The sequence below is a fragment of the Elgaria multicarinata genome, chromosome 1 (assembly GCF_023053635.1).
Source record: "Elgaria multicarinata webbii isolate HBS135686 ecotype San Diego chromosome 1, rElgMul1.1.pri, whole genome shotgun sequence".
Classification (NCBI taxonomy): Eukaryota; Metazoa; Chordata; class Lepidosauria; order Squamata; family Anguidae; genus Elgaria; species Elgaria multicarinata.
The window spans coordinates 100399237-100415461 of record NC_086171.1 but is presented as its reverse complement, the minus strand read 5'-3'; the positions used below and the strand labels follow the sequence as shown (position 1 = coordinate 100415461).

At 45.6% G+C, this 16225-nt stretch overlaps 1 protein-coding gene across 2 annotated transcripts in view; it reads left to right on the top strand.

Annotated features, from left to right (window-relative positions):
• Positions 1 to 16225, top strand: part of ATF6 (activating transcription factor 6) — a 129216-nt gene that overhangs the window by 20159 nt on the left and 92832 nt on the right. For both annotated transcript variants that reach the window (XM_063133794.1, XM_063133786.1), the window contains exon 10: positions 2636 to 2755. In XM_063133794.1, the coding sequence (XP_062989864.1) occupies positions 2636 to 2755 (120 nt within the window). The remainder of the gene's footprint in view (positions 1 to 2635; positions 2756 to 16225) is intronic.

Here is a 16225-nt window from a genome sequence, read left to right as displayed (position 1 = left end):
AGTGTGAATTCCACTGCTTCGAAAGTGCTCCAGTAGATGGTGCCTTGACCAAGTTAATTAGCAAGGAAGGGCTAGCTGGGGCTGGTGTGGTGGAAGATCTCTCTGGAGGGGGAAACATCTCTACGCTTGGCATTTGGCAACCTTGTCAGTTTTTCATCTTTGCTGCTGGAAACTTCCCAGCTCTAAGTCAAGGATTATTCTGTCCTCAGAAAACTTTTATGACCAGGCATGTGTTTTGGATGATATCACTGTTGGCTGGAGCAGAGCAGTTACTGTACAACTTGTTTTTTTGGTTGTTTTTTTTAAGAAACGTCTGACATTTTAATTGCACAGGGTTTGTTTTTTTGCCAGATTTACAAATCAAATCCAGTTAGGCTTGCTGGCATAGATGTTTTTGCAATTTATCAATCTGACACGTGGCCCAGAGAAACAAGAGGACAGCTAAGTACCGGTGTTGTTAAGGAAACGTGTGCTTTGATGATTAAGCTGTCGTGGAGTTGGGGGCAGTTGCTCCATTGTGTGCACACATGCACACACACACCCCACCTCAGTCTGACGTTTCCCCAAGGCACTGATTCTCCTCTGCGTGGCTTTTGCAATTGCATCAACTCTGGCAATTTAGGCAGAGAATAGTTACATTTTTAAATCCCACCTTTCTTCCAAGCATCTCAAGGGGTGTAGATGGTCTCGTCTCACCCAGCCCCAATTCCTCCTTCAATCTTGAAAGGAGGGTTACCTTGAGAGGTGACAAATAGCCCAGCATGAGCTGGTGAGCTTCATGGCTTAGTGAGAAGTCTCAGTCTGTGGGCATTTTCTGGGGAAGAACTGGAGATTGCAGGCCTGTGTTGTTTGTGAAGTTACACCATAATGTAACACAATGATGGCCTATCAAGGGCTCTGGAACCATAGATTATTCTCCAACAAGAAAAGGCAGGAGGCAGGGAAGGGAAGGGAATTTGCTCTCCTTCCCTTGCAGTTCTGCCTTGGAGGTTTCTCATACCGTCCTTTATGGTCAGTTACCCACCATATCTTCTCTTCTTGCCTATAACCATGGTTTTATATTTCTCCACTAACACAAACCATGATTAACACAAACCTGCATCCTTCGTAATTATGGTTTGCAAATACATTTCACACCTTGGTTTCAGTACTGCTTTATCAGGAAATGATAATTTGCTTTGACACAAGTGTAATGCAAAACCATAGTTAATTCTGAGAGGGAGGGGGGAACTCCAGGGAGTTGGAACACCTTTACAAGGCTAACTCCTGATCTGCAAAGTTTGGCTTGCAGGAAGTCAGTGTTGCACCTGCAGCGCCCATATCATAGAATCATAGAATAGTAGAGTTGGAAGCGGCCTTTAAGGCCATCGAGTCCAACCCCCTGCTCAATGCAGGAATGCACCCTAAAGCATCCTTGACAGATGGTTGTCCATTGTTGTCATGGGTAGCAGTGCAGCTGAGCAATCTTTGGTTTCCTGCAGTATCTGTGGAAATGTCCTGTATGTTCTTCCTTGGAGTTAATTCCATGTCCAGTATAATTTTTATTGAAAGGGAATAGAAGGCTTCTTGCTGATGAGAGAGACTGCAATTTGTATCAGGAAATGTATCAAGTAGTGAATGAACCCTGTGAAAAATGAAAATGCTAAAAAATACATGATGACCTTCCTGTGATGAGGTGTCTCCTGTGCCACATTAGAGGACTTTCGGCTTTAAGTAGTTAATATACTCCCCCCTTTCTTCTTTTTTCCTGCTTCTCTATTAGAGGCTTCCCCTTTTATCTTGTTTTCCTTGTGCTTGTTGTTGTTATATTTGCAAATTATTTTTTTTAAAAAAAAGTCATTAATATTAACCTATTTGGGGCTGGAGTGGTGGGGAAGAATCAGCTCATTCATTGCTTTGCTGAAAGTGGTCAGTAAGGGATAGTTTTGAGCTTTGAGCTTTTTACTGTGTTGTTTCAAAGGTAGAGAGCACCTACTAGACAAGACTGACATAAGTGGCAGTGGCTGAGGGCATTATCACACGAGGCAGAAAGCTCACTTAATTAGGGTTGTAAAAGGAGGCAAAAGTGACCAGGTAGTCCTTCCTTGGCAAGGAATTCCAGTGCTGAGAATAATCAGCATTTATAGTATGGGGTCATGGCCCAGTTCTGCTTGATGTCTGGCCAGCCAGCTTGGTCCAGGGGAGCAATCCAGTCCTCGGACCAAAAGTGCTTCTGATTTAAACTCTTACTTTCAATGAAGTTCATATATTATCCTTGTGATCCCTATTTAGGGTAGGCCAATATATTTCCCCCATAAACCAAATTGTGGGTGGGGAAATGCTTACGTTAAGAGAGTAATGGCTTGCTTAAGTAAGTTAACATTTGATATAAGATTTGGATAGATGTAATTTCTAGTCCTAGCTGCTGTGCTACACCAGCACTCTAAAGTTCAGAAAGATCAACCTTGGGCTCATCCAGAGTTGCCAGATCTGTCTAGTGAACAAACCCAGGCCAAGATTCAGCAATTGGACAGCTAACTGCCCGTGGGGAAAACTGACCTCAATTTAGTCCCAGCTGCTCCTGATACTACACTAGTCTTGTAGCTTGTTACAAGAAGCTATGCTAGCACTAAACTGTTTTCTCCCTTGCTTTCAGTGTGTTTGAATGGGGCTCCCGCTCTACTGAATTTCCTCCCAGCCCTGCCCACCAGAGCAGGCATCTTCTGGAATTCTCTGCTGGCGCTCCTCAGGAAACAGATGGCAAGCATAATGATGGGTAAGCATAAAAGCACGCACTCCCTTGGCTTCCACTTTATTCATACTGGGTATGGTTAGGGTGTGATGTAATTACACTTGGACCTCGGGTTCATAATGATTGATGAACATCTATTTTAATCTTGCAAGTGCCCCATCCATTTCTGGAGCCTGGCAAAAGGCAGAGATTCTCCCTAAAGTATTGACTTCCTGGGAGATGCTTGAAAGGTGGCAAGATGCATAGCTCCCCAAGTATTATTTATTTATTTATTACATTTTTATATTGCCCAATAGCCGAAGCTCTCTGGGCGGTTCACAAAAATTAAAACCATGATAAAACAACCAACAGGTTAAAAGCACAAATACAAAATACAGTATAAAAAGCACAACCAGGATAAAAACCACGCAGCAAAATTGATATAAAATTAAAATACAGAATTAAAACAGTAAATTTAAATTTAAGTTAAAATTAAGTGTTAAAATACTGAGAGAATAAAAAGGTCTTCAGCTGGCGAAGAAAGGAGTACAGTGTAGGCGCCAGGCGGACCTCTCTGGTGAGGTCATTCCACAACTGGGGTGCCACGGCGGAGAAAGCCCTCCTCCTAGTAGCCACCTGCCTCACTTCTTTTGGCAGGGGCTCACGGAGAAGGGCCCCTGTAGATGATCTTAAGGTCTGGGCAGGTACATATGGGAGGAGGCGTTCCTTCAAATAACCTGGCCCCAAACCATTTAGGGGTTTAAATGTCAATACCAGCACTTTGAATTGGGCCCGGACCTGGACTGACAGCCATTGAAGTTGTAAAAGGACTGGCATAATGTGATCTCGCCGGCCAGTCCCTGTTAGTAGGCGGGCTGCCCTGTTTTGTACCAGCTGAAGCTTCTGGACCGTTTTCAAAGGCAGCCCCACGTACAACGCATTGTAGTAATCCAAACGAGAGGTTATCTCGTTAAAAGAGGTTAAAAAAACCCCGAGTATTTTTGAAGGTAACGTGATGGGTGCAACCTGACCCATGCCCTTCCCAGCCTGGAGTTGGGGAGGAGTTCAGGAGCTTGTCCCCACACTCATGCCTGGCCATCAGAGGCACTTGACGTTCTTCTGAAGGTAACACCACAGTGACAAAGCTTGTGCTCCTTGCACCAGTTCAGGATTGGGGAGAAGTGTCTGTGTGCATGTGTGGTGTGTGTGGTGTCCTCTGAAGCTCAGTGTGGCAAGATTCTCCTCTTCACTCTCAGGGGAGGGGCAAAGCCTTTGCTGAGCACCATCCTTTTGTGGTGTAAAGCTAGTCTTGCCAGGGTTAGGCATACTGTGGTCACATCTGTATTTTGACTGCTGTAGTATGCTGCATGTGAGGCCTCCTGGGAAAAGGATTCGGGAACCTCAAGTGGTGCAAAATGGAGCAGCTCAAGTTTTGACAGGCGCTTGTTTATCAGGATCATATAACGCAGATATTCTATCAACTTCTCTTTCTCCCATTAATTTCAAATCAAATCTTTATTGCTTGTTAGCCAACTAGGCCATTCGCAAACAAATAAAATAGTGGCAAAATAACATATTAACATAATAACATAATAGCATATCCATACTCTATCACACCACAATCAGAAGAATAATACAAGCTAGTAATATAAAACTGATAGTAGGCTCAATTGCAGTACCAGTACTGGCCCGCAAGTAATCTCAGATTAGTAAAATTTAATCCTATATGGCAAACAGAAGCTTCCGTACCTCCAGCGCCCGCTGTACAAATTTTGCAGTCCTGAACGATATATAATGATCAGAGCCTAAAAATAATATCTGAGTTACATTCTTAGGTGACATGTGGTTGAACCCGGGAATCAGGGGCACAAGGTATTGCTTCCTCAGCTCGACGTACACTGGACACTCAACTAGAAAGTGTGTCATGTCCTCAGTTTTGGGGCAGCCAGCTGGGCAGTCAGCTTTAGCGCGTGGATGGGTCCTGTAACGTGCTTTCACCTCCATTAACTGGAGTGAATTTAACCTGCACCGGGTAAATAACCATCTCAACTCATGTGAGGTAACAGAAGTTAAGTATAAAGGGGCTTTTCCCGGGGCAGTAATTATACTTTTGTATATCGTATTTGAATGGCTCGCTTTGATGACAGCCAATGATGATTGTATTTCACAATCCTACAGTATTCTTGAGATCTCCTCTTTAGCCCCATCAAACCCTCTTATAAGAAGATAAACTTGTGAGCAGCCCAATTTGGCTACAGAATGGCTCATCTTTTCTGCCCATGAATCTTTCCCCATATCCTCGTATGTGGCCATAACCAGTGGAGAAACCAACTGGAACAGTATCTTTAGCCAGAAGGAGATTGCTGCTTTTAGAGCTAACGTTTGAATTGAGTGACACGCTGTTTCCAGCCGGACAATATCTTTGGATGTTGATCTGGGGACCCCAAGCGCTCTGGTTAAAAATTTGTGTTGCTCAATTGCTAATGGTGTAATATCTGCATGGGCCCATACAGGCGCCCCATACAGGATCTGTGGGAGTAATTTAGCTTTAAACAGCTCTATTAGGGGAGCTGTCATCTTCCCCCCAGGCCCAGCTGCAAAACGGAAGATAGCATTTGCAGTTACATTGGCTGATAAAGCTGTTACTTTTAAGTGCTCAGACCAAGATCCCGAACTCTGGACTGTTATTCCTAAGTATTTGTATTTATTCACCTGGTCGAGCTGGCGGTTGTCAATCTGCCAACGGTATATCTTCCTTCCCCCCCAAAAAACTAAGATTTTTGTTTTTTGTGTTTTTTTTAGCATAAAAGTGCACCCCCCACCTTGGGATCTCATTTCTGTTTCCAAAAACTCATAGTTTCTTCTGTTGGTGGTTTCCCGCTTCCCTTAAAAAACACAAATACTAAGAACTTTTCCCATATTCCCTCAAAATCATTCTTTTTTTGCTAAACCTCTTTTCATTTTAATATTACATGTCAATTTATCATTAATAGCAATATCCCACACTTCTTTATACCATTCTTCAATACAATAATCTCCTTGTGTCTTCCAGTTCCTAGCTACGATTAACCTTGCAGCTGTCAGCAAATTCGTTATCAGTTCCTTAGTTTCTTTAGTACATTTAAGATCTTCTTGCAGTGAGAGTAATGCAATCCTTGGTGTGTCCTCTATTTTCAATCCAACAATCTGCTCAATCTCAGTAAACACCATCTTCCACAACTTTTGCACAAATTTACAATCCCACCACATATGTAAATACATTCCTTTTTCACCACAACCCCTCCAACAATCTGCTGAATGCTGTTTATCAATCTTGTTTAATCTGACCGGAGTTAGATACCACCTCCATAAGATTTTATAATAATTCTCCTTTATTCTTACTGACATATTTCTCAACACTCTCTGTTTCCATAGTCCTTCCCAACTCTGCTGTCCTATCTGTATCTCTAAATCTGTCTCCCAAACCAATTTTCCTAATATATCATATAGTTGACTCATTAAACCTTTTGTCCCTTATTAATTTCTATTTTCTCAATCAATTGCTCAAACTTCGTCCTCTCTCTGCTCTCTCCATTTTCTCTTACCCAATTTTTAGTCCATAGTTCCAATTGCCCATAATTTAACCACGTTAAATTACCTGCGGTTCGCCATTGGAACTCAACAGTTCCAGTTCACCATCCTGCCCTTTGGACTCGCGACGGCGCCGAGGGTCTTCACGAAGGTGATGGCGGTAGTGTGCGCCCACCTACGACAGAAAGAGATTTATGTCTACCTATATCTAGACGACTGGCTCCTGGTGGCGGAGAACAGTTCCACACTCCAGGAAAGTATAACTATGACTCTCAACCTATTAGACTCGTTAGGACTTTGGGTCAACGAGGAGAAATCCTAACCCCACAAAGGAAAATAGACTTTATAGGGGTGACTTTATCGTCCCTGGATGGGAGAGCCTATCTTCCTGTGCCCAGGGCAATGACACTTCAAGATCTCATCCTCTATACCGAGAGTCGAGTAAAACTCTCAGCCTGGACGATCCAAAGACTGCTTGGTCTAATGGCAGCAACTACCGCAGTGATCAAGTTTGCAAGACTGCGTATGAGAGTTCTGCAAGGGTGGTTTTTAAGAACGTTCGACCTTCGACGCAACGCTCACAGAACCTTTCTTTCCATCCCGAGACAAGTGCGAGCATCTCTGAAATGGTGGCTGTCGATGGGGAACTTACTAGAAGGGAACTTACTCTTTCTGTTCCAAAGACCGTTGCCCTCGGTAATGATCACAACCGATGCCTCCATGGATGGGTGGGGAGCTCATTGTGACTCCCTTACTGCCCAAGGTCGATGGTCTCCCAGCTTAAAGGAGGAACATATCAATCACCTAGAGCTTTTGGCAGTAGAGAATGCGGTAAAGACCTTCGCCCAGATCATCGAGAGCCGAAACGTCCTGATTGCCACAGACAACACCACCGTAGTCTGTTATATCAACAGACAGGGCGGAACCAGATCGTACCCATTGACTCGATCTGCGATCAGAATATGGAATTGGTGTATAAAGAAAAATACCTACCTGACTGCGATCCATGTCGCAGGGAAAGACAACACCATCGCGGACTCACTCAGCAGGTCCTTCCATGCCAACCACGAGTGGAAGCTCAATACCGAAACGAGGGAACACCTATTTTGGTACTGGGGGTATCCAGCCGTCAATGTCTTCGCCACCGAAGAAAACGCAGTCTGTTCCAGATTCTCCAGCAGAGCAGGAAAAGGAGAGAACTCGCTAGGAGACGCTTTCACAAGAACGTGGAAGGGGGATCTTCTTTACATTTCCCCCCCGTTCCCTCTGCTAACAAGAGTCCTAGCAAAAATCCAAACAGACAATTCAGACTGCATCCTGATAACGCCGTGGTGGCCTCGACAGGCCTGGTTCCCGCACGCTCTTCGACTGTCGAAGCGGGACTACATCAGACTCCCATCGGTACCGAAGCTCTTGTCTCGACACCAGGGCAGGGTTCGACATGAAGACTGTCGACACTCAAGATGACAGCGTGGAGGATAACCCCAACTCCTCCCGTACCGTAAACCTGACAGTTGACCAGATACTGACGGCATCGAGGAAGCCATCAACAAGGAAATCTTACGCAATGAAATGGCGGAGATTTCTAACATTCGCTTCACAGAACGATCAGATAGCAAACTCTTGCCCTATTTCGACAATACTCGAATACTTACTGTCGTTGTATCGACAAGGACTGAAACTGTCCTCAATTAGGGTTCATTTAGCAGCTATAGCAGCTTCTCATAAAGGTATCGATGGACACTCGCCCTTTACGCACCCCCTCTCAAAAACATTCCTAAAGGGCTTGAAGAACACGATACCGACCATCAAAGAGGTCGTCCCATCGTGGAGCCTATCGGTGGTCTTGCAGTCTCTAACTACTAAACCTTTCAAACCTATGGCCACAACGGATCTAAGACTTCTATCTTTTAAGACTGTTTTCCTAGTAGCTATAACTTCAGCGAGACGTGCAAGCGAGCTTAGAGCTCTCAGGATCGACCCCCCTTTCACAATTTTTCATAGGGACAAGGTCGTTTTACGTACTGACCCATCATTTCTACCTAAGGGTGTATCAAAATTTCATGTCTCTCAAGACATCATCCTCCCGGCATTTTTTCCAAATCCAGCAACAGCGATCGATGCATCACTTCATACACTCGATGTGAGGAGAGCTCTCGCCTTCTTACAAGGCTAGAACTGAGAGCTTTAGAAAAACTAAACAATTGTTTGTTTGTTATGGAGAACCATCTAAAGGACTCCCAGTCTCATGCCAAAGATTATCAAAGTGGATTATTGAGACAATTAATCTTGCCTATTCACTATCGAAGCTAAAGTTACAGCAACCGGTGACAGCTCACTCAACCAGAGCTGTAGCAACATCTGTTGCGTTTAGCAGAGGAATTCCTCTGACAGACGTCTGTAAAGCCGCGACGTGGTCCACCCCGTCTACGTTTGTCAGGCACTACAGTTTGGACACTCGTGCCCGCCAGGACTTCTCCTTTGGGAGAGCAGTACTTTCTGAGGTTTTGAGATGACGCACCAACCCAGTGCGTTCTGAGGTGTTAAGATGACGCGCCAACCCACCTCCAAGGTATGTCAGCTTGCTATTCGCCCATATGTGTGATGCATAGAGACCACGATGAAGAAATGCAGGTTGCTTACCTGTAACTGTAGTTCTTCGAGTGGTCATCTATGCATTCACACAACCCACCCACCAACCCCACTTGGTGGTACATGTTATTCTTTATTCTGCAGATGCTTTATATATGTGGTAAAGTACATTTTGAGACAATATTATTACATTCATGTTTATGGGAGCACAATGTCGGACTCCTATGAACTGAGGTAAGGGCGGGAACCCACGGTGCATGCGCAGTGGCGTGGGGGAGGGGTTCCCGCCCAAAAGCGTTTCGCTTAGCTATTGGAGGTTCCGATCTAGGTCTCAGCGCAGGCGCAGAGCCCATATGTGTGAATGCATAGATGACCACTCGAAGAACTACAGTTACAGGTAAGCAACCTGCATTTCTTCAGCCAAAAGATTTTCTCCAGTCACCCATAATTCCAACTTGTCTAAAAGGTGCCTTGCATATAGTTTGCTAGAAATATCGAGAAGGCTTATAGGGCGATAGTTTTGGGGGTCAGCCCGACTCCCTTTTTTAAAAATAGGCACCACAATTGCCATCGCCCAGTCTTTAGGGAATTTCCCAGAACTATCAATAGGGCTGCAAGCGTGGGGATCCACCAGTGGGGATAGTCAATAAAAAGGTCTGGTGGCATACCGTTCCTGCCTGGGGCCTTTCCCCTCTTCAACTTATTTATCAAGGAGCCTACTTCTTCACAAGTGACTGGGGCCCAACTGGGCAGGTCCGCATCTACCTCCTGCAATGGCAGAAGGCAAGCATTCTCGTCATAGAAAAGGGAACGAAAGTGTAGTTCCCATTCATGGGTTGTGATAGCAGTATCCATAATTGGGGTCTCAGTGTGTCTTAGGGTTGAAAGAAGATGCCAGAATCTGGATCTGTCATTATTTTGAAGTGCTAATGACAATTCAGTCCATTTCATTCTAGTATATTCAAGCTTCTTTTCTCTGATTAGCTTTTTGTAGTTCTTGCGCAGAACCAGGTAGGAGTGCGGGAGTGGGGCAATATCCATGTCCCTTAGTTGTTTGTGTTGTTTTATGATCTCCCGTTTCAGCTGTCTACAGGCATCATCATACCATAGGTTACCCTTCTTCGGCCTCAAAATTTTCAAATGTCCTTTCCTTAGTAACAGTGGTTCAATAGCCGCCGTGATCTGGGCGTAGCAGTCTATTACTATGTCCGGTTCTTTAGAGGTGAGCAGTGTGTTTCTCAGGGCCTGGAGACTCTCAGAGTGCCATAGATCTTCAAGTGCCCATAGGTCCACATTTGCCCATCTTTGGCAGCGGACAGAGCTCAGTTTAGTGTGTGTCTGAATGCTTCAGAGCTAGAGTCAGAGCCAAGGTGAAAGTATCAAAAGTAGGAAACCAGACTTCAGATGTGTGTGATTGGTGGGCACTTGGGGTAGGAAATGGGATAGAGCAAATCAGACAGCTGTGTAGGATGTGGGGGGGAAGACGGAAATTGGGGTTGAAGGACATAGGAAGGCAGGTGAACTTAGCAAAGTACAGGAGTGAGTTGGAGAAGCAAATACCAGCAGAACAGAAACAAGACTGGAATCCAGACAAGGTGAAGGGAGAAGCACAGGGCGTGGGGGATGGGCTTTCCTAGTCTACAGTAATTGATAAAGGCCAGGGGATGTTCGGAAAGGGGAAAAAACAAGTGGCCAGTCAGTGCTTCTGGTTATCCTCAATCAGTTGCGGTCAGTCCTTGACATGGTTGCTGGATAGCTCATCTCAAGTGATGCCATACTGCAGATTGAAGAGCTGATAAATTGAAGACAGATCCTTTATTCGGGGTTGGGGGGAGGGGGGAGAGCTGACAAGTGGCCGTTTGCTGGGCTTTTTCTGTGAACTATTCAGCTAAAAGAGGAGCATGAAAATCTGTGAGCCAGGACAACCCCTGGCTAATGTTACTCTTAAGAATACGCACCTGATGTGGTGGTGCTCATCTTGGGTGAATATGCTTTCAGTCACGCATGGGGTGTAATCCAAACTGGGAAATCTTGAACATACGTTGGAGGGCACCTGATTTAAATCTGACTCATGGTAGTGCACATTTGCTCACAAAAATGTAGATTCTGTGATGCTATTAAAGTTTTGATCAAGATCTGGCTTACAGTTAAGCAGAGTCCCCTACTCATATCCTTTTGCGTGAATGTTAACTTTATCCCCCTCCTTTCTTCTCCATATTATACTTCCTCCTCCTCTAATTTGCTCCCGTGTTTGGCAGTATTCACAAGTGAGCTTATAGTTACTGTTCAGGCCAAGCACTCTCTTTCACAGCATGGGACGTACATCCTCATGGCTTCTTCCCACACTGCTCTAAGATATTTTGGATATAGGAACTGCAGGGGTTAATGGCATGACTCATGCCCAGAACGTGCCCTCCATTGTCAGCGAAGCATAAATTGGGCCAAGCAAAATCAAGGAGTTGGGCTGAACCTGAACCAGAATCAAAACCCAGTAGACTTTCATCACCACCACCTGAACCTGGACTATTATCTGAACTTTTTTTGTTGAACTTGATTTGGGGTGGGGAAATTAGGTTACTGGTTCAGAACAAGGTTTTAACCAAACCTGATATGGCACACTCACCAGCTCTGCCAGAATCAGAATGAGCACATCAACTAAAATGAATACTTGGGAAGATTTATATATTTTGAATTTGTACAGGCTTCTGTATTCTGCCTTCATGAAGCTGAGCCTGGGAAATATTCAGTACATATTGGACTTGAAGTCATTTACCTCTTTATGGCTGGGTTTGTATAAGATACAATTTATAACATGGGAGTTATAACATGAAAGGAAATAATAATGTGAATTTGAGATCATGCTACAATATACGGCAGGCAACATAGGACACACTTGTTGCCTGTTAGATGTACAGAACAAAGAGAACATAAAGGTAAACGTAAAATGAATTAGGAATATATTTGGAGTAGGGATTAATTTGTGAATCTAAAATTGGGGTAAGAAAACAGGAACTAGCAAGGTTGCAGAAAGAGAGGAAGGGCAGTAAGAAGGATCAAATAGGGGCCATTCAAATGAATAGCTGTGCATACAGTTTTTAATGGAGGAGGAGTTAACACACCTAAGGGTTTGCAGTGCACCAATTGGAGGAAGGAAAAAGGAGGAGGACACAATTGCAATGTGAATGGTAATTATAAAGTATGTGCCTTATATTTAATGTTTACATGCGAATTGGAACTAAATTGGTTGGTTATGTGTGCCAAAAGAGTTAATGAAAATATATTGGCTTGAACCGGAGTCAAGCTGAAAACTTTGGTTGTAACTGAAATTGAACAGAGAAAAAAAATGTGTTTGACTCCCTGAACAAAATACAAGAGAAGTAAGGAGAAAGGGCTGGAAAGAGCTACATAAGCTGCCCATTTTCTCCTGGTGTTCCTTCTGTTGAGCCAAAAATGGGGGTTCCAGGATTGTGTTTAGTTTGATGTGATATGTGACCCTCATTGCAGTTGGCTTGCTTGATTCCTCGCTGGAGTGTGCAGGGGCATGTGGACCGCTCGGCACGCCCAGTTCTGTTTCTTGCACAGTTCAGCCTCCATCTATGGGAGTGCTGGTAATCTGGGAGCCCTGGGTGAGCCCCGAGTTTAGCCACCATTACTTTTGCTTTCTGTGTACGTGGGTGCCATAATGTGTGGTTTACTCTGACACGATCACTCACGCTGGTTGAAGTTGACAGACCCACAGAGAGGGCTGGGTGTGTTCCTGGGGCCAGGCGGATGCATCCTGATGAGCTAAATGGCTGCCTAACATCTATTGCCTGGGGCATGAGCTCTGTCCTGTTTCCAGAAAGAGTACTGCTCATTGTTCTGCTTTCAGCTTCACTGTGAGAAGTTCTTTGTTCCTTAGCAGGGCGAGTGGATCCCAGCAGAGGCCCCTCTTCTTCTTGATTTTTAGCTAACGTGTGCTTTTATGAAGTACTGTGTTCTGTAGCTTTCCAGGACACACACAATTCCAGCTCGTTTTCATGCAACAATGGTTTTTCCAGCATGAGTCTCTCTAACATGGCTGCAAGAACCATCTTGGGTTGCAGGCTTCTGCCATTCCAGTACTGTTGTGTTAGGTTACCATCTGTTTGGTTTAAAAAAGGACTTTCTCTCCATATCATTGAAGACAAATCACCCCAAATTCAAACGTCTCCTTCAGCTGTTGCCTACACTATAATCTCTGCCTGGAAAATAAATCTTGTCTGCTTCAAACATTCCAACTGCTGCTGGAAGGGAACTGGAAAGGCATTTGTGGGCTAGTTGGTTCCCTCTCTACACTGGGTCAGGTTATGAGCATGAAAAGCAGTTTGCAATTGGTTGTTCAAAATGGCAGTTTGCGAAGACCATGACAGGGCAAGACTACAGTTGTGGGCAGATGTATGCAAATCCTGGACTGGGGATCATTTCATTCCAATCTAGAATCCCTGCTGTTTGTTGTTGGAATTGGATTGGAGGACTTGAACTAGATCCTAAAGAGCAGTAGATAGAAGAAACTGCTCTGGCCAGGCCAGGGCAGAAGGCTAATCCAGAGGTTTCACTCCCCTTGCTGATCTCTGGGGCGGATGTCACACAAGGTGTTTCCTTTAGTGCCAGAGGAGGGCTCAGAAGGCAGAGTGTGTACTGCCCCCAGGCAGCACAATAGGCTGGGTCTTAGCCTTGGCCCATGTTCTTCCTGGATGGAAACCTGAGTCCTGTTGTAGAGAGAGGTGGTGTGTGTGTGTGTGTGTTTGGCTACACTAAATTAATATTGCATGCTAATTCTAATCAGATTATCCTGCCCTGTATAAAATTATCCCCACAGTGCTTTCTCCCCTTGGCAGTTCAAGACAAGATCCCTGCCTATGTGTGTCTGTGTGTGCATGTCAAGTAGGGCCACTCTTCCTTGGCGGATGCGGTGTGCGCACGTTTGGTCCTGATGCTCCAAGGGAGCCTGTGGCTGCTGTCTGGCCCATGGATTGGCTGGAGTACGTTCCCCTGTTTCTCTGCTAATGTTCTTGTTGGCCTGTTGCAGAGGCTTCCTTTAGGCAGTGGGGTGAATACGCGCTTAATCGTCTCCAGGTTGAAGCTTTGGCTTTTTCAGTTAATGGGTTGTTCCATCCTATCAGAGGCTTTCTTTTCAGTAGGCTTTTTTTAAAATTCGACTACAGATGTGCCAAAAGTATGAATAGTTGAGAATGTTTTGGAAAGCAGGCAGCAAGTGTTTGTAATGTCTCTACATCGTACACTGTGAGTCAATACAAGCACCAAAGGAGTGCTGACAGCATGTCTGCTCCAGCTCGGTGGAATAGCTGCCTTTTGGGGGAGAAGGGGTTTGAGAAAGGGAGGGGGCGGCATTGCAGTGTTTCCCATCCTTCTTCCTTCTGCGTGGAATTTTTCCATGCCGTGAAGCTGGATCTGTGATACTGTCTTGCCTGTATCTTAGATTCCTGATACTTGTGGGGTAGAATCATAGAATCGCAGAGTTGGAAGGGGCCTACAAGGCCATCGAGTCCAACCCCCTGCTCAATGCAGGAATCCACCCTAAAGCATCCCTGACAGATGCTTGTCCAGCTGCCTCTTGAAGGCCTCTAGTGTGGGAGAGCCCACAACCTCCCTAGGTAACTGATTCCATTGTCGTACTGCTCTAACAGTCAGGAAGTTTTTCCTGATGTCCAGCTGGAATCTGGCTTCCTTTAACTTGAGCCCGTTATTCCATGTCCTGCACTCTGGGAGGATGGAGAAGAGATCCTGGCCCTCCTCTGTGTGACAACCTTTTAAGTATTTAAAAGGTAGGGAAGCGGGACGACTTGATGCAAGTGGAGTGAGTTTCCAGTTTGCGTTCCTGTCAGTCTCTACACTCCTGCCTCCCCCTCTTCCTGTTGCTGTTGTCACCTCCTCCGTGTTGCGGCCCTTTTCCCAGCTGCATGATCGCGAGAGTTTATGTTGCCTATGCATGTCTCATTTCGTTTACACCCGCCTTCTCTTCTTGACCCCCACTTGCCCCTACCTCCACCCCGGGTCTGGCTGTTCCGCATGCTGTCCTAGTGAGCTGCTCTTCCCAAGAACGGTGTTCTAGCTGCATTTAGTGGTCTCTTTTCAGCCTGATACTTGTGTGAGCCTCTCCCCACGGCCTGAGTTCGATCCCAGCGGAAGCTGGTTCTCAGGCAGCCGGCTCAGGTCGACTCAGCCTTCCATCCTTCCGAGGTCAGTAAAATGAGTACCCAGCTAGCTGGGGGAAAGGTAACCGTGACTGGGAAAGGCAATGGCAAACCACCCCGCTACAAAAAGTCTGCCAAGAAAACAGCGAAAGCAGGCGTCCCTCTAGGAGTCAGCAATGACTCAAGTGCTTTGCACGAGAGGTTCCTTTCCTTTCCTTTCAGCCCTAATCTGCAGCCAGGCATTGTACCTTCCTCTCCTCACTCTCTTCCTTGTGCTTCTGTGTCACTGCAGTCTCTTAGCTTTCCTGCATTCTTGGCCGTTCCCGCTTGTGTCGTCCTCCCTTTTGAAATGCCGCAGGGCTTGTCATTTGGTCGCCTACTTTTCTCCCTAACCTTGACCCTTTTTTCAGCTTTAGGACTTACACATCTGTTGATTTGCCCCACCACAACCCACCTCACCCCACCTCACATTTACATGTGCTTAGCTCTTAAAAGCAAATGGCATCCAAAATGGTTGATAATTGCTGCAGTGGAAGGGGGTTGGTGGGTGCGTTCAGATAACACAATACTCAATTCCACAGTTGATTATCTAGTGGGTACTCCCCACATGACATGATAATAATCATAGAATCACAGAATAGCAGAGTTGGAAGGGACCTACAGGCCATGTGTTGACTAGCTCACCCCCCACCTACCCCTGCCCCTCTCTGTCCTCCCACTGAATAGCAGTGCTGGTTCCCCATTATGGTCTCTGTCCCTGCGTGCTGCTCTTGAGAGCTACCAAAAATGACAGCCCTCAAAAGTAAGGTGGAGAGAGAGATCCTTACAGGAAGCTGGAGAAGCACCCTGTTTCTTCCATGGTACCAGGCATGGGAAGGGATGGGTATGGTGGCCTGCACCCACTTCCACCCTGCCTGGCACTCCTGCTTCCTCAGAAGAAATGGGGCGCAACTCAAAAGTTTTTTGAGAACCGCCCAGAGAGCTTCGGCTATTGGGCGGTATAAAAATGTAATAAATAAATAAATAGAAATCGGGTGGGTGGGAGGAAGGCTCTTATGCACCCACTTTCCATTAGAATCCCCCTTCATGCCGAGGTGTGGGGTTACCCACAAGGGTCCCCCCACTGGGGCACACCTTTCCTCCCCACCCCACACCTCCCTGCCCCCAAGGAAGCCAT